Source organism: Anabrus simplex, chromosome 3 (assembly GCF_040414725.1).
Source record: "Anabrus simplex isolate iqAnaSimp1 chromosome 3, ASM4041472v1, whole genome shotgun sequence".
In the NCBI taxonomy this organism is placed as follows: domain Eukaryota; kingdom Metazoa; phylum Arthropoda; class Insecta; order Orthoptera; family Tettigoniidae; genus Anabrus; species Anabrus simplex.
This window is the reverse complement of record NC_090267.1, coordinates 232,498,604-232,516,087: the sequence shown is the minus strand read 5'-3', so window position 1 is coordinate 232,516,087 and position 17,484 is coordinate 232,498,604. Positions and strand designations below refer to the sequence as shown.

The following is a 17,484-nucleotide window of genomic DNA, read 5'->3' as shown; positions in this document are numbered from 1 at the left end:
TTACTGGCAATTCTCTTGATGAGGTTATTTCTTTCCTTCACTTTTTAAGAGAATTTAAAGATCAGGCTATTGTTTATAATTTGAGTAATGAGCACTTTTTTCAAATTGTATGTCCACATGTATCTGGGGCTCTTTCTGAGCATGTAATTAGAGCCATTTCTGAGAGATGGACTGTTGATCAGTTTCATGTGCATGTACTTGAATTCTTCATTCCTTCTCATGCGCTGTCTTTCTTAGTGCTGAAACACTATTTTAGAGTGCAGCATTTGAATTAATCTTTGTCAGAGTACATTCAGGATATTAAATTCTATGCTATGACTTTTATGCTTATTATTCAGAATCTCAAATGGTTGCCAGCATTGTTGAGGGGTTTGCTCCTAACTATTGGTCTTTCACCACGACCAGCAACTTTTGCTCAATTGGAAGCTATTACTCTTTCTGCTGAAGGTATTAGATATGCCAACCAACCATGTGTTGAGTTAGCTCTCCTCCTAACAGTACATCTTTTTCTCAGGTTACTAAAGCCACTTCTTCTTTTTCTTCAAAGCCATGTAATTCTCATGCATGTTTTATTTATGGTTCTCCTGAACATTTCCAGAGGAATTGTCCTAAGATTAACGTAGCCACACAGGCGCACACGAGATGCTGTCACTTGGTACAATTATTTTATTCACATACATTCACAAATTAACACACATAACCTTAATCACAGTATCACAACAGAACACTTCACTTTGAGAATATCAACAAGCTGCCATTGTTAAAAACATCTGTCAACACTTCAATATTGGAGATTACAACTTTGAAACACAGTTGAAAAGAGATGACTACTGACTGCCTACCCCGGCATATCAGACACGTGGTCACAGGTATAACCTTGTTACATCATAACTCTACTTCCAAACACTAACTTTCAATAAGTCAGCAGTAACTAACTTCCGTCAAGATTGTCTCTATATATAGGTGCCTGGCCAGGCATCTAGAGTGTTACCTTACAAAAATATATCTTCTCGACAACTCGAGAGTGCATAATACACAGATTATAATGGTTGGAATATTCTCAATCGTTCTCGTGCCTATTACCATTCTGGAAGTTACAATGTGTATCACAACTATGGATTACAATTCATATACAGGTAAGAATAAATTATAATATTAATTTACAGGTATTTATATTAACAGAACTGATATAAATGTCTATGTACACGATTTTACCTCACACACAATACAATCATTCAACTGCGTAAATAATAATAATACTAATACTAAATGGATGTACATGATGTACATCACTTCATAGCCATACAAGTAATAATAATAATAATAATAATAATAATAATAATAATAATAATAATAATAATAATAATAATAATAATAATAATAATTCAAGCTTGATATCTGCATTAGTTACCCATGGATGAGAGAATATTGCTTTCAAGTTATACCTGTTCATTGCACTTGTGTCAAGATTGGGTACTTAGGCAATTCAAAACCCGATGTGGGTAGAATTTCATCCACCAGTAATTCTTGTCAACACTGTGGATCGAATAGGCATTACTCCAGGCAGTGCCCTCGTAATTCTTCTGGACCTGGGCATCCTGGCAATAGTAATTCTAAATGACTAACTGCCAATTCTTGTGATTAATCTCAAATGATTGGTTCAAATTTTGTTTATTGTAACTGTATGTTAAAGGATGATTTGCCTAATTCTGAAGCTGATGTTACGTCCCAGTCTGAACCTAATGAAAATTCTCCACAATCTTGTAGCATTTCTGATATTCCTCCTTGTAAATTACCTCACATATGCTTAGAGGTAAATAATGAGCCTGTATGTGCATTGGTAGATTCAGGAAGGTGCATCACACTGATGAGTGAGAATTGGTATAATTCCATGAAAACTGTTTGTAAGTTACCTCTGCTGAAATTGGAATCTTTAACTTGCCACACACGGCTAATTCTAACCCTCTGAATATTGTACGATCTCTAAATGTCAAAATCAGAATCCAGGCTTTTACATGAAAAATGCCTGTACTAGTTTCCAAAGATTTATCTTGTCCATTCATTTCAGGTGCAAATTTTATTGCTTAAACTGGTATGATTTTAGATCTGCAGCTCAATGAATTACATTTTAAATTTTCCATAAGAATCTATAAGTTGTGTACTTGCTCCCCTATTCTTCCTTATCATGTCAATGCTATTCTTGAAGATACTGGTGAACCCAAAGCTTTTGATTTTGATCATTTGCCTGATAATCAGGCCAACTAACTCAGAAAACTGCGCTAAATTTCTTGATGGATTTACTGACAAGTAGGGTGTAATGTTTTAGAGTGCGAAATTGAAGGGAATGATAACATCCTTGTTCATTCTCCTTCGTATCGCCTGTTTACACCTAAAATGAAGACCATTAAAGAACAAATGCTTACTGACGGTGTAATACGTCCCTCTAAATCTGCTTATTCTTCTCCCATGTTTCTTGTTCCTAAACCGCAAAGTGGTTTTTGGCTGTCCTTGATTACCGGATTACAAGAAAGTACAGTAGACCTTCAGTCTGTTCCTCTTCCCAATCTTCAGTCTTGTTCTTCTTGGTTTGCTAATGCCAAAATTTTTACTACTTCATATTTGAATCATGCATATTATCAGATACCTCTTGCTTAGGAATCCAAGCACCCCACGGCTTTTGCCGCTGATTGGAACCTCCATGAATTTGAAAGACTCCCATTTGGCATGAGTACTGGAACAGCTGTCCTTACTCGTCTACTAGATAATATTCTGTCAGACATTAAATTCAAGTTTGTGTACAATTACCTTGATGACTTGATAATTTTCAGTTAAACATTTGAAGAGCACCTTATCCATCTCAATGAAGTCCTTGAAAGACTGCGTAAAGCAGGCCTATCCCTTGAGGTTAGCAAGGTTACTTTCGCCCAACACCAAATGTTATTCTTGCGGCATTTTGTGTCAAAGGAAGGTGTCTCCATTAATCAATCTCATACTTCTGCTATTCAAAATTTTCCTACCCCTAAAGATGTCAAAGCTGTAGCTAGATTCATTGGTATAGTCAATTTCTTTCATAATTTCATCCCCAATTTTGCTGAAAGAATAGCTCCATTAAATGTCTTGAGAAGAAAGGATGCCAAATTCATGTGGGGTGATGCCCAAATTGAAGCCTTTTATGATTTGAAATCTGCTTTATGTAATGCTCCTGTTCTGGTAATGCCACATTTTTCCAAATGATTCATTCTCCAAACAGATGCCACTTCAACAGGTATATCTGGTGTTCTTCAGGAATTTGAAGGTGGACATCGTCCCATTTCTTATGCTGCGTGTAGTCTAAATCGTGCTAAGTGGAAGTATTCTATTGATTACTTAGAAGCCTTACCTGTTGTTTTTTCTTTAGAATGGTTCAGAATGTATCTTGAACATCTTCCCTTTGATCTTGAAAGTGATAATCAGGCCTTGAGTCGGGTATTAGCCAAACCAAGACATACCAGTCATCTTGCGCATTGGGCAGTATGCATCTCAGCATTTCAGTTTGAAGCTAGTCACATTCGTGGCACTGAAAATGTAGCTGATAGCCTCAGTAGAATGTTCTATCCAGGTAGTTCTAACCCTCAATCAGATCCCTCTCCTAACCAAGTTTCAGCCATTGTGAATGTAGTTCTAACTAACTTGCCTTTTCTTTTCAAAGATATTTCCAAACATCAGGAGGATGATGCTAAATTGAAGGCTATTATTGACAGGATTAAATCTGGTGAACATGTTAAACCTTATGTTCTTAAGAATGGTGTGCTATGGTGTCCTGCTCACGGTAGAAGAGACCCAAAAATTGTTATTCAGTCTAACCTAGTTCCTGCTCTTTTAAAATATTTTCATGAATCCCCAGTTGGTGGTTATCTTGGTGTTTTCAAAACTAGAGAGCAACCCCGTAAACATTTAATTTGGAAATCCATGGACGGTAAAATCCATACTCTTGTCAAATCTTGCAAAACTTGTAACATTAGTAAACCTGCAACTAATACCTGCTTAGGTCTGTTGTCATCTGAGCAAGCTTCTCGTCCTATGGAGAGATTAGGCATTGACTACATTGGTCCTTTTACAAGGTCACGGACCGACCAACATTACATACTCGTGTGTGTGGCCGCTTTCTCGCGTTTTATGTTGCTGTTTGCAACTCGTACGGCTAATGCAATAGTAAATCTGTACCTAATATCTACCTAGGTCAGTTATCATCTGAGCAAGCTTCTCATCCTATAGAGAGATTATTCATAGATTACATTGGTCCTTTCCCGAGGTCAACGTTTCATACTCGTGTGTGTTGACACTTTCTCACATTTTATGTGGGTGTTCCCACTCGAATGGCTAATGCTAATACTACCATCTCTTGTTTGAAACATATCTTTGTTTCCTTTGGACCTTGTCAATTCTTAGTGAGCGACAATGCCAAAGTTTTTACCCCTGTTCAGTTTCCTAACTGCTGTTTTGATTTGTCAATTTCTCATGTAACTACTACCCCATATTTTGAAAATGAAAATCCACAGCTTGTTTCCAGTCATTCGACCAAGTCAAGAATGGAATGAAGGAAGCCCCCGTCTAGCAGTGAGGATGGGAAATGTGCCGGCTGCCGAAGCCTGTCGCACTCCTCTGGGGCAATGATTAATGAATGATTAATGAAATGAAATGATATTGGAGAGTGTTGCTGGAATGAAATATGACAGGGAAAACCGGCGTACCCAGAGAAATACCTGTCCTGCCCCCGCTTTGTCAAGCATAAATCTCACATGGAGTGACCGGAATTTGAACCATGGTATCCAGCAGTGAAAGACCGATGTGCTGCCGCCTGAGCCACGGAGGCTTCTTCCCCGTATTATCCAAGGCCTAATTATGCCGAAAGAGTTAATCGAAATCTTAGATCTGTTCTTATTGCCTATCACTCTGCTGACCACTCTAAGTGGGATTCATAACTGAACTGGTTGTCTTTTGCTTTAATACTGCTGTCCATGAGAGCCACAAGCAAACCCCCACTCCACTTTTGAAACATTGGTCCATTATTGATCTCCTTCCTGATGTTGCCAACCCAGAAACGATCCGTGCCATATGGCATTGTGCGCGTACGATTTTGAAGGTTTATTACGCTAAAGTTCAACGTAACTACAATCACGGGTGAAAGATGCACAATCTGTCCATGTGTGACCAAGTTTTTGTTAAAACTCATCCTGTCAGTAGTGCTGCAGACCATGTTATTAGTAAGTTAGTCCCCAGATTTCAAGGTGCCTGCACAATTTTTAAATTTCTTACCCCCGTATCTTTATTGTTAAGTGTTCCTAAAAGGAAGAGGATCAGTAGAGTGCATTTATCGCAGATAAAGGTACCCTAGTTATTGGTATTGTGCAATCCTCTATCTGTGACTATTTATGTCTTAGTTGTGAGAAATGTCTGTATTAATTTATGTCTGGCCAGCCCACATACTGTATATGTTACCCTGTGTATATAAGCCTTTGTGTATGATTAGTATTAGTAACTTAAGGAATAGGAACTGTAATTGTGATTTGTGATTATATTAGGTATCCTCTTTAGGTATTTTTTAATGTAATGGATTTTGTGTGGTAATGATTAGGTTATGTTTTTATGGTCACGACTTAGGAAATTGTACCTGTAAACTTAAGGCTCTGGGGTAAACTCCTGTAGACTTCCATGTTTTATCCTTGGTCCTTTTTCTAAATTAATAAAATAGTGCCTGTCCTTTTTTTTTTTTTGCTTTTGCTAGTGGCTTTACGTTACACTAACACAGATAGGTCCTATGGCAACGTTGGGATAGGAAAGGCCTAGGAGTTGGAAGGAAGCAGCCATGGCCTTAAGTAAGGTACAGCCCCAGCATTTGCCTGGTGTGAAAATGGGAAACCACGGAAAACCATCTTCAGGGCTGCTGACAGTGGGATTCAAACCCACTATCTCCTGGATGCAAGCTGACAGCCGCGCGCCCCTAATTGCACGGCCAACTCGCCCGATGCTCTGGATTTACCAGTATCCCAACTGTGGGAGGGAGACTCTCAATGAGCACTTACTGAGCCACCAGTTGGGAGATGCTCGTTTCATTATTGTAACAAAATAAATAAAAAAACCATTCTTGGATATCATCGTTTGTCTTCGTCAAAACCCTTCAGAATTGTTGGATGCTGGGCTTGCCTGTTCTATTCCCCTTTTCTGTTGCATACCTGTTGCAGTTGCTGCAAATTTTATGTCCATCTGGTGGGCATACTACTGTACCTGTCTGGATGCTGCACTACATTATATGGTCGCAACGGTCCAATACTGGGATTGCAGTCGACGGAACTCATGTCTTTATGTGGTTGAACTGAAAGTGTATGGGGAGTCTGTTGGCAGATGGCTGGTGTGGACAGCTACCTAAATCAGCGATACCCAAAAAAAAAAAGAAAGTGGATGCATATCGACATTCCTACAGTGAATGACATCAAAATTACGTAGCATGTGGCAAAACCTGTGAAATGATTGTCAGTTTTCGAGTGTAGCCTGAGTTTGTGAGGTGGAGGATGTGGCAGTATTAACCCGTAGAGTGGGGCTCGCTTCAGGTGACGCAGCTGGAGCGAGCCCGATGGTGGGCGTGCGTCATGTGAAGCGCGGAAAGTTTTTATTTTTTATCTGCGTTATGAAACAAGCGGTAGGTTTGAAACTTTCTCTGTATGTTCCGAGAGGTGCTGCCATCTGACAGAATTTTTTCACCTTCGTGTATCTAAGCAGTTCTCGTCTAGGAATCCCCTTATTATCCGCTACATAGCTGCGAAGCACAAGAACAAGCTATGTGGCGCTTGGCGAGAAGCTCAGTCAGTGTGCCGCGAGGAGCGTAGTATTTCGTGTCTCGGTGTGAATGTTTTCAGCTCTCATAAGTTGTTTTGTTGGTATATAAATTTATCTTGTGATTTATTGTTTTAATTCTTCATGTAGCATTTCCTATTTGTAGTCAACATGTCCAAAAGAATTGTAGATCTTCCGAGTGATGATATACGGAATATTCTCGAGCTCAGTGAGTAAGATAGTTGCAGTGATTCTAGTTTAGAAGTAATGGTGAAACTATCCCGCTATTAGATGCTCCGAGCACGAGTGCTTCCGTCGGAGTAGGCCTGTTGCCTAGATGCTGTGGACAGGTGTCGAGTTCGAGCTCTGATGAGAGTAATGAGTCAGAAAGTGAGAGCGATTTGCCTCCTACTCCACCTAATGACTGGGATGTAAGGGGATGTAGGAGAGCCCGATTTCCAGCTACATACCAAAGTGGAATTCAGAGCGAACTTTTAAATAAAAAAGAACCGGGCGAAATATTTGAGCATTTCATTGACAATGAACTGTGCGAACTTATTGCAGAGCAAACTAATCTATACGCTCAGCAGTCAATACAAGCTACTATAGGAACAGCTAAAATGAAAAGGAGAAGCAGGGAGAGGGATTGGGTTCCTACTAACAAGGAAGAAATAAAACTTTTATTTGGGATCTTTCTTCTTTAGGGTATAATTCAAAAGCCGAAGCTATCTCATTATTTTTCACGTTATAGGTTGTTTGCTACGCCCGTGTTTTATGAGACCATGTCCGAGAAACGTTTCTTCCTTCTACTGAAATTTTTACATTTCTCAGATAATGAGGCTTACGATCAGCAAGTATCCCCAAAACTCTACAAAGTGAAGCCAGTTCTAGACATTCTTGTATCAAAATTCAAAATGTCCTATTTACCAGATGATCGTCTAACAATTGACGAAAGTTTACTTCTTTGGAAAGGTTGCTTGGGGTGGAAAATGTACATTCCGAAGAAGAAAGCTGGTTTTGGGATGGAATTTTTTAAATTATGTGAGGCTAAAACAGGATATGTGTGAAATATCCTGTGGTACACAGGCATGGAAACTGAGCTAGTAAATGAGGTTTGTGGGGTAAATATTTCTCAGTATACCAAGCCCTCGAAAATAGTGTTTGCTCTAGCCGAACCTCTTCTAAATAAGGGATATCTCATACCTCTAGACAATTATTACAGTAGCCCGGCGATCAGCTCAATGAGTTTCAGACAGACGCTGTCGGCACTGTAAAATCTAACAGAAAAAATCTTCCGAAGGATGTCGTGGGGAAAAAGCTGAAAAAAGGGGAGGTGGCTTTTGCCTATAAAAACAAACTCATGGCCTTGAAGTGGAAAGACAAGAGAGACGTCTGCATGCTGAGTAGTATTCACGATGCGGAAATGCGCACTGTTCTAAACAAGAAAGGAGAAACCAAAGAGAAGCCGGTTGTATGTATTGAGTACAATGACTCAATGGGAGGGGTGGACTTATTGGACCAATGTATCGTGCCATACAGTATGGCGAGAAAAAGAATGAAGAAATATTACCACAAGATTTTTAGACACTTACTGGATATAACAGTGTTCAATGCTTTTGTGATATACAAGAAACATAGTGGTAAATTCACTCAGCTGGAGTTTCGTATTCAAATTGTGCAGAAACTATTTCAGAAGTATGCGAACGCTACCCCTAACGCAGCCTTGCCAATTAGATCAGTGAGACCTGCACCCGTTGACTTGTCAATTCAATTCTCGGGAAGGCATTTTCCAGATTTCAATCCAGCCTCGAAATCAAGACTGCACGCAAATAAGAGATGCGTTGTTTGTGTGGCGAAAGTACTGTTGTGTAGTATGCAATGTCGCCTTGTGCCCCTCTCCTTGCTTCAGGCTATACCATACAGTTGAAATACGAGCATTGCAAATATGCCAGCGAGTCTCAGGTTCCATACTCGGGGAATCTGAGAAGACTGTAGTCTACACTTGGTAAACGCTGTACAATCTGCATGTCGGCAACTATCAGTGACCATCCTGAAATAGTTCTTTTCAATTTTTTTCTCCAGTCACTTGTTATAGCTATTGAGTGTAAATAATTAGTGTAAATAGTGTTGAACAGTGTAGTGTAATTTTGTGTAATGTGGTGACAAAATTGTGAACTCATGGATTACTCGCTGCCCTCTTCAATGGCAAGTTATAGGCCGATGTGGTGAGCCCATTTTTCTATTTTATTTCAGGAAAATGTGATATTTGAGTGAATGTGTCTGTATTATTTAGAGTATATGATACTTTTTTATTTGTGTGTTATGCATTTCAACGTTGAATTAATATAAGCAATACAAATAATACTCCAAATCGGAGTAAATATGAAATGGCACATATGCAATTTTTGCACTGACACTGGATGAATTGAAAAAACATTTTAATTGTAAATAATAAGGCAATTATAAGACAATTTACACTGCAACGTATTATTTTATGCTAATTTTAACACAATATAATATTTAAGCGGGTGTAGGTTGGCAAAAACTATTTTTTTTAAGAAAAAAATTACTGAAAATGATTCCCCACTATGCAGGAGTTCCTCGTTTATGATCTCCCCACTTAACGGGTTAAGACAGCAATGGGAATTGATTGAAATTTCTTAATTCATTCTTTTTGAAATTATTTTTTGTGGTTCTATGAGATTTTATTTCGTTTGGACCTTTGGACTTGGAAGAATTCTGATTTAGAAACTCTTTTTTATGTGTTGTATCAGTTGCATCAGTACATTATGGCATAGACAACTTCATGAGAAACATGTCTTATATGAAGCTTTAATGAAATGATCTATGCATCTTCACTATGAAAATCATTACTTCAAGCAAAAGGTTGTACACAACTTACTGGCAACCACCACAGGATCTACATCATCCAGTAGCTTATGGACTGCCGAGCGGAACGCTATTTCTTTCTTTGTCAGTAATGCCTTATATCTGCTGGCGCAAGACAATAGTAGTTTCACACAAGCTCGAACAAACATCTGTCGTTTCTTCAAAGTTGTTGAATGGAAGTGAGTGGCAGTAGGAACATAGGCAGCAACAACTTGAAGTAACCTAGAAGCAAAAAAAAATTGAAATGAATTTCAGAAATAGTCTGATGAGGAGGCTTGTCAGCTTCCTTATGTAGTGTTTAAAAACCATCTAACCCAGGAAAAGATATGACTTGAAGGTTCCTTTGCAATCTATTTCAGTGGTATTCAAAGTGTGGCATGCGTACCACTAGGGGTACGTAGCGTCGTCTAAAGGGATACGTAAAATTATCGTAGCTTTTAACTATTTTCAGTGATCTGATCAGAAAAGAGTTAAGCCTGACTATTCTCAATAAAATCTTGTTTTGATTGCGTTTCTCTCTACTACTACACAGAATCCCCTTTCCGACTCTGTGTCAGTTTGTACCAGTTTGGTAAGTACAAATGCTTACTTAGGCTGCATTGCTCTTGTTTTAAGGCTTGCCATGTTGCCTGAAAAGGAAACAGAAGACTCCACTGGTCAAATAATTGGGCTATCATTAAGCAATGAAAATGCCAGGAAGAGTTCCACAGCCATTGCTGACTGCTCAGTTTTGGACTTCTTCTGTAAAGCTTACTCTGAAGGAGTCACGAAGTTTCCTTTGCCTAACAACGATTATATATATTGTATTATATATGAAGGGAATGATTGAATTCCTGAAACATGTCTGGTTGAATAAATAATTTTCTTTCATTAATAAGTGTATTGACAAGGCTGATTCAAATATAACCATTTTAAATATTTCTGTACTACATTCATATATACAATAATACAGTACATTCTTGTTATTGGACAACAAGGTGATGTAGTGACTTATCTGCTTGACTGTCATCCTGGCAGCTGTGGTTTGATTCCTGGAGTTGCTCCAGTGGAATTTACAGTTGCAAATCTCGTGATGTCAGGAAGTGCATGCAAACCTTAAATACCCGGCATGCAAACCTTAAATACCCAGCCACAACTGTTTCATGCCTCAGGGCATATAGGGACCCGAGCAAGCAGGACAAGGTATGGAATATGATGAAGGTGATGATTAAAGTAGTTAATATTATTTGGCATCCAGCAACAATCATTTGTTATTTCTGATATAATCGCAATATACTTACACTTCGAGGGTGCGAAGGTAAACCAACCGGATTTTGGGGGTACACCAACTAAAACGTTTGAATACCACTGATCTATTTCATACATCACTAGTAAATGATAACAAGACTTGAGCATAAAAACTAAGGATTTGAAATAAATTGCATACCGTACTTACATAATCCCCCCACCAGGTTTGTTCAGACACATTTTCTGAATTTAATTTTTCTCACATCTTACAATAAGAAAGTAGAACTCCTTTACAACTGAAGAGCATGTTTCGAGGATTCCAAGAATTGTGTAAATATTGTTGCACACAAAAAATCCAAGCTCATTAACCATCCCTTCCAATGACTCTATATGCTACTCATGTCTCCCTATGAGCAGGAGCAGAAATAAGGAAAGAAATAGCAGCAATCAGTCTCTCAAGGCAGTGATTCAAATGTGGTGTAAGTGAATTTCAAAATGGGAAAAAGAATACGAGTTTAAACTTAAAATTGTTATTTTACAGGGGGGAAAAAAGAAAAAAATATGTGAAGTGCTCAAGAAGAGAGAGTGGTGTAGAACCAAAATTCACTATTGGAGGGCTCGGAAAGAATGAACAAAAGTCCATGTATCGATTGTTTTGTGGCCCAAAATGCAGGAAATATCCCGAAGTCAAGAAAGAAGTGTTTGATAATGTAGTGGAACTGAGAAATTACGGCAATGCTGCATCGCATGAAATGTTGCAAATGAAAGGGAAAGATGTGGCAAAAACAAATGGCATCACATGTGTACAATTTAAGGCAAGCATGGTGTGGACTATTTGTTTTATGCAGAGACATCGACTTCATCTGCAAAGATATGTCTGCTGGTACATCTTCCAATTAAAACAGTGAAGAGAAACATACAGGTACACTGGTTTTTATTCAGACAATTAATGAGCTTATTTTAACACACAAATTTTTAGCTTGATATTTATTCTGCAATGTTTGTACTGCTAGAGTAAACTCCAAGGTCAAGATAATCAGTACTGCCAGCCATAACTCTCAAATTTTTAGGTGTTTTAGTTATTTGGTATTAATTTGATAAATACAGCAAATTGTGTGATGTTATTTATCACTAGTTGCCCGCCTCTGTAGCAGAATGGTTAATACTACTAACTGCCGTCCCTGGAGGCTCGGGTTGTGAGTTCAGATTCCTCTGGTGTCTGGTGGGCAATTTTCGTTCTGTACTTACCATCTCTTCGGGATGTACTGTCTGGCTGGTTACCCTACTACGGTAATGAGTAGACCGTACAGCCAGCGTCTCAGCGCCAAGTGTCAGGTGGTGGTAAATAACCTGATCCCCCTAAGGTGACAAACAGGATCGGGCATATGAGTTTCCTTAGGTAGGGTGACGATTCTCTCAGTGTAGGAAAGGACACTGGAACCCAAAAGCATCTGATCCCAGGTTAGGGGCAGTTGCAAAAGGCGTCAGTACTCCATGTTAGGAGAGCCCCGATTACCTACTTGTAGTAGCTTTAAAATGCCTTTGGTAGTGGCAACCCCATTGTAATAACAGCCTAAAACGAAAATGGCACTTTTAAATCAGCCTTGGAAAAGGCTAGGGTGTTCCCCAGAAGAGACATGCTGTTTTTATGCTGGGGGGTACTGTGAGAAGTGGGTGACCAGTAGAGGATATTATAAAGGTGGCAATAATCAACCTTGTGTCACGGACTAGAAAGTCAGAAGAGGTGACTGATTTTAAGGAGAAGGAAAATATAGCTATGATGGGATTGAGTGAGGATAAGTGGAGAAGAAAAGGAAAGAAGAAGTTGAGGAAGGAATACACTTTCTACTGGAGTGGAGGACATAAGGCAAAGAATGGAGTAGGGATAAGAACCTACATGATCTTAGTTGAGTATGTAGATAAAATGGACTACATAAATACATAGATAGTTAACAACAGAGAATGGAGTAAAGGATTTCATCCTAATGTATGCACCCCAGACCGGATACAAAGATGATGATATGGGCAAATTCCTGGAGAGACTGGAGAGAGAAATAAAGGATGTGGAATTGAATGTCGTGGAAGACTTCAATGCAATGGTAAGGCGTGACAGAAAAGGAAAGGGTCAAGTAACTGGACCTTATATATATGGAAAGAAGAATGAATAGAGACAAATTTGTGGATTTTTCTGTAAGAAATTGGTGAAAAGTGGGCAATACGTGGTTCAAGAAGACAAATAATAGAAAGACTACAAGATATGGATGAGGAAACAGAAGGCTAAAGATAGTAATTAGTTTCTTCTTGGTGGAAAGAACAAATCATATATAGCTGTTAGATATAACAGCCTTGCCAGAAGTAGCCTTTGATGGAGACCATCGAGTAATGGTATTAAAAAAAAAAGTAGAAAAATGGTGAAAATGAAAGAAATACAAAAATAAAAGTATGGAAATTAAAAGATGTGGAAGTAAAAGAAAAATTCCAAAATTAATTGAAATAACACATACCCAGAAATGAAGTGGAGAGTGCAGAAGTGGAATGAGACATGTTCAAGAAGGCATTTGTAAGCTGTGCAGAGTGTGTTTGTGGTAGAATAGCTGAAAGAATGAATGATAAAGAGACTCCATGGCAGAATAAGAGGGTAAGGGGAACAATTAAAAATAAGAAAGCATGGCAATTATGGAACAGGGATAAAACAGAAGAAAATATCTGGAAGTGAAAAGAAGTTGCAAGAATGTAGTAAGTGCAGAAAAGCTGGGAAGGACTTAGGTAAGAATATATGTATAGCAGTAAAAGGATGCTATATGGACTTGTAAGAAGAAAGAAAAAAAGAAAGTGTCTGCACAAAGCAGGTGAAAGGAAAAGAAGTAGATAATATGACAAACAGAGGAGATAAGGAAAAGATGGAAGGATTACTTTGATGAACTCCTCAATGTGAGAAGGGGTGTAGATTAGATGATATGAGGTAGAATGTGAGGACACAGAATCTGACAGTAAAAATCACGATATAAGAAGTAGAAACTGCTGTCAAACGAATGAAATTGGGAAAAGCAGGCTGTACCAAAAGACTGGACATAAAAGGAGGAGGACAAGGAGATATGCGGTCATGATTGCGGAATCACACTCATATTTCAGGCAGGAAAAATATCTGAAAAAGTATTACAAAAGAGAATAACAAGAAAGAAGGCTTTTGTAATGGAAGACCAACACTAGACCCCCATCTTAAATATAAGACAGTTAATGGAAATACATTGGGAATACAGAAGAGATATGGTACTGATATTCCTTGGTTTAGAAAAGGCTTACGATAGTGTACCCAAAGCAAAGGTATGGAAAGTAATGCAACAAAAAGGATTTGGAAAATGGATGAAAAAAATATGTGCAAGTAATATACAGAAGTTGTTGGAGATACATATGGGGAGAACAGAATGGTTTTGGAATTAAACTGGACTACAACAAGGAAGTGTTATCCATAATGGATATGGATGAAATTGTGAAGGAGAAAAAGATAAAATATGGAGACAGGGAGCTGAAAGTAATGCTGTTTGCAGATGATATCATAGTGTGGGGCACAAACAGAGAGGTAGTACAAAGGCAACTCAACATAGTGAGTAAGATAGTTGAAAATTATGGAATGAAAATCAGTGTGGAAAAGAGTAAGACAGTGGTGTTGTCTAGATGAGAAAGGGAATGGATAGGAATTATAAAAATAAAGGGACAAAACCTTGAAATTGTGGAGAGCTTCAAGTACCCAGGAAGTGAACTGATGCGGGATGCAAGGCCGGACACGGAGCACAGTAAAAGGATTCAACTGGGAAATGCACTTGACCCAAGTGTGAGAAACCTGATATGGAGGAAGGAAGGAAGGAAGGAAGTAACAATGAAGTGTAAAGAGGTGACTTATAGATGTACTACTGCCCAATACTGACATATGCAACATGGACCTGAACAATGACAAAAAGACAGGAGAATAAAACCCAGGTCAGTGAAATAAAATTAAGTACGATAGGAAAGACAAGAAAGGACATCGGAAGGAAATCAGAGAGGAAAAGCTTTTTGGCAGGATGGAGAGGGATAAACATAAGACGGTTTCAATATGCTAAGAAAATGGATGCCAAAGCAGATGATGGAAACTCAGACAGGAGGAGGGAAGGAAATAGGAAGACCCAGACTAAGGTGGTTGAAAACAATCAAGAATAGTACAATTAGAAGAAACCTGGATTAGAACACAGTTAAGGAGGAACAATGGTGGTCAGATAGAGGAAGATGGAAAGGTGGCATGAACATCCCAACCTGGCGGGAGCTGGACAAGGGAAATGGATAATGATGACTTAAACATCTCTTTGGCACGTACTATATGTACTCAACATGACCTAGGCAAGAGCCTTTCAAGTACATTGCAACCATGTAAATTAAATATTCACTTTTAGTTTGTATTTTCAATATTAGGTGGAAGGGAACAAGTTTTGAACTTTTCAGGAAATAGGTCATGTTTTCACAAATGGCTCATATACTGGAGGAAAGGAACGATATGCAGAGTGAACTGACATAAAGTATAAGAATTTATGGCTAATGGTTTATGAAAGAAGTCACTCACTGCATTGGTTGCATCTTATTACATCAACTAGTGCTGAATGTAAAAGGTGAGTCAGCTGAAATATTCACCTCAAATAATTCTTTAACTGTTAAAGAAATTGAAGATCTATTTTTGCTTTCAGTAATGTTACTAACGGGCTTTTAATCAAACTTGCAGTATTTTTCTGCGGTATCAGATATGTGCTAATCTGGACAGTCTAAGCCACACTTATGTTTACTGTTAATTTAGTTTGCATTTTCAATATCAGATGGAGTTTTGAACTACAGTAGAAATCCGCTATAGCGAGTACGGCATATGGCGAGAATTCCGTTGTAACAACTTTTTTCTGGTTTTCCTGGTTTTCACTTTACAAAGGAAAAAATTAAATATATCCTATTCAAAATACATAATTTGGAATAGTTTTCACACTTAGTGCAGTAGTGAGCTCTCTCGTCGACGTTCGAACTCGAAGGGGATGTCAGAGTCGATTAATAATACTCGTTGACTGTAGTTTTGTGAACACAATGCCAAAATGAAAGAGAACTTGTTTCCGTATTTTAAATGCTTGAATAACATGACCCTTAACAGTATTTAACTAATTAGAAATAAATGCTGAAATAAACTATTGCCTAATTTAAATGCTATGTACTGAAATAAAGTAAGAATGTGATACACCTCAAAATATGGCACAAAGTCGATGAATGATTTCAGAGGCTAGTATATTCAGTAAAAGCTTGTTAGGATGTTCCTACAGGGTACAAGGAAAGAGAATGTGTTAAGCAAGAAAACGTTCTATTGAATACACAAATCGGAACGACTGTATCCAACAGGGATATGTAAACACTGATATGTTGTTTTTTTTTTCCGACTGCATGCATTTTACGTGGTGTACGTATGGGTAGAGTGCAAGATGTAGGCTATCTACCATTTCTAAAGATGAGATGAGTGAATTAAAAGGCGTGATAAAGACGAAAACTTTTTCGCTGGGGCTTATTAGATAACAACATTGTATGAAAAGGTCTGTAAAACACCAGACACCAAACATAAAAACATTTGCACTGGGACTCATAAAAGTATCAGCACATTGTTTGCACATCACACTGTAAAACAAATGTCAGCTGAAATCTTATATTTCAGACCAGTGGGTTATCAAACATTGTTTCCTGGCCTCTCTCTTCGACCATGAATTATCTGCAAGAGGATTACTTTGACCGTCATCTCAAATGCTGACACAATGTGATAAACTGATATAAATTGAAAACAATATTCTCTCACCCATGGGTAAATAATGCAAGTATCGAGCTCAAATTATTATTATTATTATTATTATTATTATTATTATTATTATTATTATTATTATTATTATTATTATTACTTGTAATGTATGGCTATGAAGTGTTTACATCCATTTAGTAGTAGTATTATTATTATTTACGTCATATGTACAGGCAATACGATAGGATTATTTGGGAGGTTATGTCATGAAACATGTGCTGTACATTATATAAGTTTAGTTAAAGTAAGACCCTGTAATTAATAGTATATAATTTATTATTACCTGTATATATGATTTGTAATCAACTACAGTATTGTGAAACACACTGTAACATCCAGAATGATGTATCTCTGACACTAGATGATGGTAAATATTCTGTACATTATAACCATGTTGTTAGGCACTCGAGAATTTACAAGAAGGTATTTTGTAACTTATCTTTCTAGAAGCCTGGCCAGGCACATATATAAGGAGGCGGTCTTGATGGTAGAGACGAGTTACTGTTTAGTTGGAGTTATGGTTTAACAGGAGTTATACTTGTGACCTCGTGTTGTGTTTGGGCAGACATGTTTGTGAGCAGACAGCAGTCAACTGTTTCAAGGTCATAATCACCATGCGCTCCGTGATAGGCAGTTGTTAAAATGTTGGTTTATAGATATGGAGTTTTGTTGTGACGGCCGTTAATTAGGCTATATGCGTGTTTAATGTG

The 17,484-nt window shown here is 38.0% G+C and overlaps 1 protein-coding gene across 1 annotated transcript in view; it reads right to left on the bottom strand.

Annotated features, from left to right (window-relative positions):
- The window catches only part of Epg5 (ectopic P-granules autophagy protein 5), a 540,178-nt gene that overhangs the window by 69,508 nt on the left and 453,186 nt on the right, over positions 1-17,484 (bottom strand). Inside the window, exon 29 of the mRNA XM_067143866.2 lies at positions 9,713-9,921. Within this exon, the coding sequence (XP_066999967.2) occupies positions 9,713-9,921 (209 nt within the window). The remainder of the gene's footprint in view (positions 1-9,712; positions 9,922-17,484) is intronic.